General features: G+C 34.3%; 1 protein-coding gene across 1 annotated transcript in view; it reads left to right on the top strand.

Moving 5' to 3' along the window:
• The first annotated feature begins 554 nt into the window (after positions 1-554).
• Positions 555-6,998, top strand: part of LOC129005317 (uncharacterized) — a 48,552-nt gene continuing 42,108 nt past the window's right edge. The window contains exon 1 of the mRNA XM_054434174.1: positions 555-592. Coding sequence (XP_054290149.1) covers positions 587-592 — 6 coding nt within the window. The 5' untranslated portion in view covers positions 555-586. The remainder of the gene's footprint in view (positions 593-6,998) is intronic.

Here is a 6,998-nt window from a genome sequence, read left to right as displayed (position 1 = left end):
TATTTGATTTTATAATCACTGTTTGTAGCCAATGTTTTTTGGAATAAACTATATATTCATTCATTCATTCATTCATTTACTACTAGCTTTGAAAACTGCATGTAGACAACTAATTTACGTGAACCAGTTGCAGCATTGGCTTTAGTTACTGCAAGTAAACACTCTATTGACTTTGGGTAGTGCAAGTAGACATCCCATTTATGTAAATCCGAGCACATTAGGAACAACCAACTCATAATTTTACATTACCCAAAATTATTGTATCATTATGCATGCTTCCCTCAACATTACAAACAGACAACTGCACTGTGCTCCTAGTTAATAGATACATCATATCTCATGTTTAATATAAGCCTACGCGAACCACGACATCCACTACAAGCTGTTACAAACTACTCATCACTTATGTCCCAACTCTAGCGAAAAACTATTATCAATTCATGAACTGCACATATAATTTGGTATTTTGGTGTGTGTTTTGGCGGTTGGTGGGGAGAGAGTATAAGAAAGTGTGTGTGACGGGGCGCCGGCAGTCGGTGATAGTGCGGTGGCTGTGTACTGTAGAGTGAGAGAGGAGGACAGGATAATGCAGGTAGGTCTAGGTTACACGTGATAAATAGTAGTGTGTGGAGATATGTGGTAGTTTACAAAAGTGGCTAAAAACCTTCCGAAATGTGCGAATCTTAAGGGTAAGAATGTGGAGATAAAGTATATGTGGTTTACTGTACCTTTCAATTCCATATACAATCCCGAAGAGTTGCTAAATACTTCCAAAGATAAATAAAGCGAGAAAAAGTTTGTATGGAATCAAAGATAAAGCCTCCTTAGCATAACAACTGGAGCGATTTTACTTGATAAAGTATGTTGACAAATCATAACGACGAAAACACCATATTTTAACAATGCTATTTTGATTAATATATAAAATCTAGAAGATATGACGATAGATTATAAACCGAACTGTAAAGTGAATAAAAATGTAATGATAGATACAACTGTTAGTATAAACAGCACACAGCTATGACTTAAACGATAACGACATGTTTAGGCCGATTGTGGATCTCTTTAAAGTTTTTCATTGTTACTTCATTATTGACACAGAGATGCTAGTTGGCTATGTGTTTTATGCCTAATACAAGGCAAGAGATGAATGAACTGAGGAGACTACTTGTAGTGTAGTGTGTCGCTTTTACTGTCAACTCTCTTAGACAATCTTAAACGCAGCTTGGTATATATAATATTTTTTCATTTTAGTTATAATTTGAATGTTATTATTTAATACAATGTAATACTGTAATGTTAAATCAACAAATATAATAATTTAACTGTCATATCGATGCATAATGAAAATGCCATCACTGGTCCTTGTAAAAAAGGTCGTTTACTATGACTCACTCATTAAGACAATGTACTTGGCTTATCATGTTAAATTTGCTTGGATTTATAATCAAAGAATTTATCTTAGTATTTATAAACAGATTTAGGCACAGTTTGACTATAAATACGTCATAAGTCTATTTATTCAGAGCAGTGGCGTGAAATAAAACTTTGCTGGCGACGCCTTAGTTAATCCACTGACGTAAAAGTCAATAAACAAATAAACTTACTCATTGTTTGGTTATACAACCAAAGGAAATGGAAATAGTTATTTGTTAAATTATCAGAACCAACCAAACACACTTGGAATATGCCGAGCTCTTACTTCTCGTGTTCTTAGGTAATTTTATTGTTATGGTAATTTCTTCGTAAATTAAAACATCACTGTAGATATTGAAAAACAATTTTTGTAAAAGTTTCTCACTGACTTTCTGTAGGCTTATGTTATAAAGCTGTCGTATCACTAAACGTAGGATCTGCCATACGATTTAAAAAATCGCACAGTGTTGCAAGTATTTTTTTGAGAATACTAAACACTGAGAACGACATAGAATTGGAAATTTAAATGTATGTGCATAAATATTATAAAATCCATAAAAGTCTGTGCAATATGAAATTTAAATGTGCCTCGTGCCTTACTTCAACAGTAAGTTGTCCTAATTTATGATTATGACAACAATCCAGTAGCCTACAGTTGGTACAATATTGTACAATTGGTGCGATGGGTAGGTCGTCCCTGTTTTGACTAGGATAAATATATGACGCCGTGTTACGAGTAGGTCAAGACAAAGTAAAGAAAGATTAATTAATTAATTATGAGATATATGAAGCGAATGGAATATAGCTGCAGGTTTATTGCAGTGCTTGAAATTTCAATATGCATTGTAGTATTCGAGAAAGTTTTACCAAGCATTTGACTGTATGATCTAAAACAATTGAACTTGACAAATGAACAGGCTAGTAGTATAAAAATCTAATGGTGTAGCCACCTTTGTATGGAAATATTAAAACAGATTAGGTATAACTTGGTCTGATAGTTGAAAAATATAGGATTATCTACTTCAGTAGGCTTACAATACATTTTTCGCCATTTTACGAGTATTACCACTTGAGATCTCCAATTTAGGCGAAAAATTATGTAGTTTCCATTCTAATTAACAAATTATACAAAACCAAGCATATAACACAAAGTACAATATTTTCTGAGTTTGAGGTATTCTTGCTTTTACTGAGGTATTAATTTTTACTAGACCACTTTAACTACCTGGGCGTGACGGAAGCTGTATGGACTCACATATTATGCTACTTTGCCTCCGGGTGAAAGTGGTCGATGCTTTGCTAACGACAGCAGCCACAGTTGCGCCGTCAATGCTACGTCATCTCCGTGGTATTAATTGTTCAACGAAAGCAGAGTTAGTGAAAGAAATTCTAAATATGAACTTTCATCTCTCCTCGTTTTATCATAAAAATGAAATAGTATATTTCGTACCTAGGGCCGAAAACCGTCTCGAGATAGTTTTTAAGTTCTCCTCTTCGTCTCGAACTTAAAGCGTTCGAGAGCTGCAAAACCATTTCGGTCCGTGGTACGATCACTACTTTTCACCACACTATACCCTATTACCACTAATCACAACAAAAATAATGCACACAGTCTGAACAACTTAAGGTTATGTTAAGAAATAATTTGAGGAATCAGACGAACGCTATTTTTCACCACTCTATAAACCTACCTATTATCACTATTCACTACAATAATAATGCAGACTGATAGTCGACACAACTACAACTTAAAGGTTATGTGAAGAAACAATTTGAGGAATCAGCAAAAATAATAATATATAGTTTCTCGGCAGTGGTGACAAAATAAAACAATTCTATTTCAATGCTATGGATACTGATTGTGTATTTAATAGGCATTCATTTTTAAAGAAAGTAAGTGAACAGCTGATTTTGTGACCCTAGGGATGTAAAAACCTGCTCGGTCCCCAAATGACGATGACAGCTGGCATGGTCAGCAAAACGTAACTTTCAGCCACCAATTAATGTATGTAAAACAGCTAAAAACATTATAGTGTGGTGAAAAAAAATAGTTGCTAGTCAGCGGTGAAAATCTATTTCAATCTCAGTCTATTTCAATGCTATGAATACTGATTGTATATGCATTAATGTTTTAAGTAAGTAAGCGAACAGCCGATTTTTGGCCCTAGGGATGTAAAAAACCTGCTAGGCCCCCAAATAACGATGACAGCTGGCATAGACATAGACAGCAATATGTAGCTTCCGGTCTCCAATAAACAATTGTAAAACGGCTGAAAACATCGTAGTGTGATGAGAAATCCTTTTTGCGAAGAGAGTAAATAGTTCTATAGTCTGAATTAGTTGGACCCTTATAAGCAATTAAAATTGGTAATCTCATGGTTAGAGAGTCTAATTAACTAAAATCATTAGTTATATAAACTGAAAAGAACCCTAATGATTCAAATTCTTAATAACCCCTATTAGAGTAATAGCTGTTAAGATTCTTATTCTACATTATGTTTTTAATTAGTCCATACAGAGAGAATTATTTAACTCGATACAGGTGCATTACAATATAACATAGATCATAACACGAATATTGCTATGCATCTGTTGTACAGGGTAAAAAAAAAAACACAAATAACGTACACTAGGCGTGGTTTAACGTTGAAACAAGCTCACTATCCTTGTATTCTTTATTTCATTGGCAATCAACTTATATGCGTTGTTTCATAGTTATCTATGAGCTTTAGTGTTATTGGGAGTTTATTGTGAATACGTCTTAAATCCAATTATTTAACAGTCAAACAATTTTGAACTTCATCAATACGTACCGGTACCAAGATATGCAAAGTGCCAAATACAATACATTGCGTCCCATTTAAACTCTTATGGAGAGTAAATTAAATGCTTTAGAAAAATTTGCTCATGGATATATTTTCATCAAATTTGCAATCCGTTTGATCTCACAATATTAGGCTTTTAATATAAAAAACATAACTTTATGTGTTTCTCTTTAAAACACACATGTGCACTATTGAAGAAAATTAATAAAGAAAATTTCAAATATTTAAATATAATGTGTAGGTCAATCAAAAAATTGCTTTTATTTATAAAAGCAGATTCCATCATTTCGGTAGATCGTAGCCCATCCACTTGCAGCTGATCCAATTCACTACAAAGCTGAAGACAATAATAACATATGTCTAAACCTGATTCCTTAGAGCCTATACGTTCTAACTCACAAAACCATTTAAAAGCAAATTTCTAATCTCACAGTATACTTAGCTGTTTGAATTTATCCAAGATGGCCGCTAGCCTCCAAGGATGTTACATTTCATAAAAATATTGCATACATTGCTAGATTCATATGTAAGATCATAGATTGAGAGTATAATGCCCCCTCCTTAATATGTGGTAAGACAGTCTGGACTTTTCAGATTCATATGTGATAATTCTTCAGACTGGACGAATATATGGAAATGTAGTGATACAATCAAGTCAAACCTCCCAATAACGTCACTTTCTATAGATTATAAATCAGGAAGCATAATTGTGTAAATTGAGTGGCTACAGCCCATACATCTCTTCAATCGAAGTTACTGGACACGGACCCTTATTAGGGCAGTTTTCAATTGTCCATTAGGTAAATGAGGCGCAATTCTCGGGTAGGTTATGTAAACTAGCTGCGGCGGCGGCGCGGCGTTGAGACCTCTACCAGGTGATGGTTAGAGATTACATGATATCAAGGTCGTAGAGGAAAGTAACGCGGTCATCTCTCACCCAATCCTCATTGTTTATTGATGTAACAGGAATCAGTATGGAACTACTTTTTTCTTTTTGCTCTTCCTCACGGGTAAAAATAGACCGACCGGTTTAGAAAGTTATTGTAACATCCTTCGGCTGAGTATTTGAGTGAAAATACAAATGATCGTTCTCCTTGTTGCATTGTAGGGTGTACAAGGGCTCAACCGGATTTATCTGTATAACCTTTCGATGTTGGTGTATTCACTATACAGGGTTAGTAAAGAGTGTGGAGACCCCCTGTTATTTTTTTAACAGCCCATACTAGAAAAAATAAACTCGGCACACCTTTATGACATGTTATGAAGTGCTTTTTGGGCATAACCGTCACTTGGTGTACATCCCTAAAATGGGGGATTTTGGGGGAAACTCAAAAATTTCAAATACAAAGACCCATCGAGTGACCCCTCATTTTGAAGGTCCTGGTAAAAGAAAACCAACAACGCAAACTAGAGGTCTTGATCTCAATCCAGTAAAAAATGGCAGCCAATTGAAATTCTCAGAAGTTCAATTTAACTTACAGCTTTCCAAGTCTGGAGACCTGCTGTAAATTTTGTAGCGGCTCACACTAGGAAAACTAAACTCTACACACATTTTTGGCATGTTATGAAGTACTTTTTAAGCCTAATAGCCACTTGCTTACCAAACCCAAAATGGGGGATTTTGGGGGAAACTCAAAAGTTTTAAATAATAAGCCCCATCAAGTGACCCCTCATTTTGAAGGTCCTGGTAAACGAAAACTAACAACGCAAACTAGAGGTTTCTATCTCAATCCAGTAAAAAATGGAAGCTGTTTAAAATCTTTAGAAATTGGAAATAAATTGCAATTTTATATTCAATTAGCTGCCATATTTTACTGTGTTAAGATAGAGACCTATAGTTTGCATTGTTACTTTTCTTTATTATTACCTTCAAAATGACGGGTCACTCGATGGGGCTTATCATTTAAAACTTTTGAGTTTCCCCCAAAATCCCCCATTTTGGGTTTGGGAACTTATGAGAATTTCAATTGGCTGCCATTTTTTACAGAACTGAGATAGAGACCTCTAGTTTGCGTTGTTGGTTTTCTTTTACCAGGACCTTCAAAATGAGGGGTGTACACCAAGTGACGGTTATGCCCAAAAAGTACTTCATAACATGTCATAAAGGTGTGCCGAGTTTAGTTTTTCTAGTATGGGCCGTTAAAAAAATAACAGGGGGTCTCCACACTTTTTACTAACCCTATAGATATAAAAACAAGGTTCTTATTTGTGCCAGATAATATCGCATAGTAAATAATTGTATTTATTGTGTAGTTGGATGTACCCACCAACCAATACAATATACACCATGAGTATTGTAACTGATTCGTGGTGAACGGAATACTCAATTTTTAATATTTTTCAGCTGAAACTGATGAAGATAAATGTTGTCTAAGTGGTTTATGCTAATATAATTAAGACTCAACATAGGTTTCTCTAAAACGCAAATCATGTTTAATATTGATTATTGCACAGTTATGGGAAACGTAAGTATTGTTTTATTAATATTAAATATTAATATTAAATTTTACGTAAATTTTACGTTTTTTATTTATAACCCGTAGTTGATTTTATTAGATGCTGGAATCTTACCTAAAAACTTAGTTGACCTAAAAAGAATTATTTTCTTTTAATAAACTCTACTGCAATGTCTAATCTTTGATTTTGCGAAAACATAATGTAGAGTATTATCTATATATTAATTTGAAACGGTTTTTCTTTGTGTCAGCTAATTTGAGAGAACGGCTGGGCGTAGGAACTCGGTAGAGGTGTCTAAAG

The sequence above is a fragment of the Macrosteles quadrilineatus genome, unplaced genomic scaffold (assembly GCF_028750875.1).
Source record: "Macrosteles quadrilineatus isolate MER2022 unplaced genomic scaffold, UCM_ALF_1.0 Scaffold_19__1_contigs__length_3004403, whole genome shotgun sequence".
Taxonomy (NCBI): Eukaryota; Metazoa; Arthropoda; class Insecta; order Hemiptera; family Cicadellidae; genus Macrosteles; species Macrosteles quadrilineatus.
Note: the sequence above shows the minus strand (reverse complement) of the source record. Positions and strands in the feature narration are given on the sequence as shown.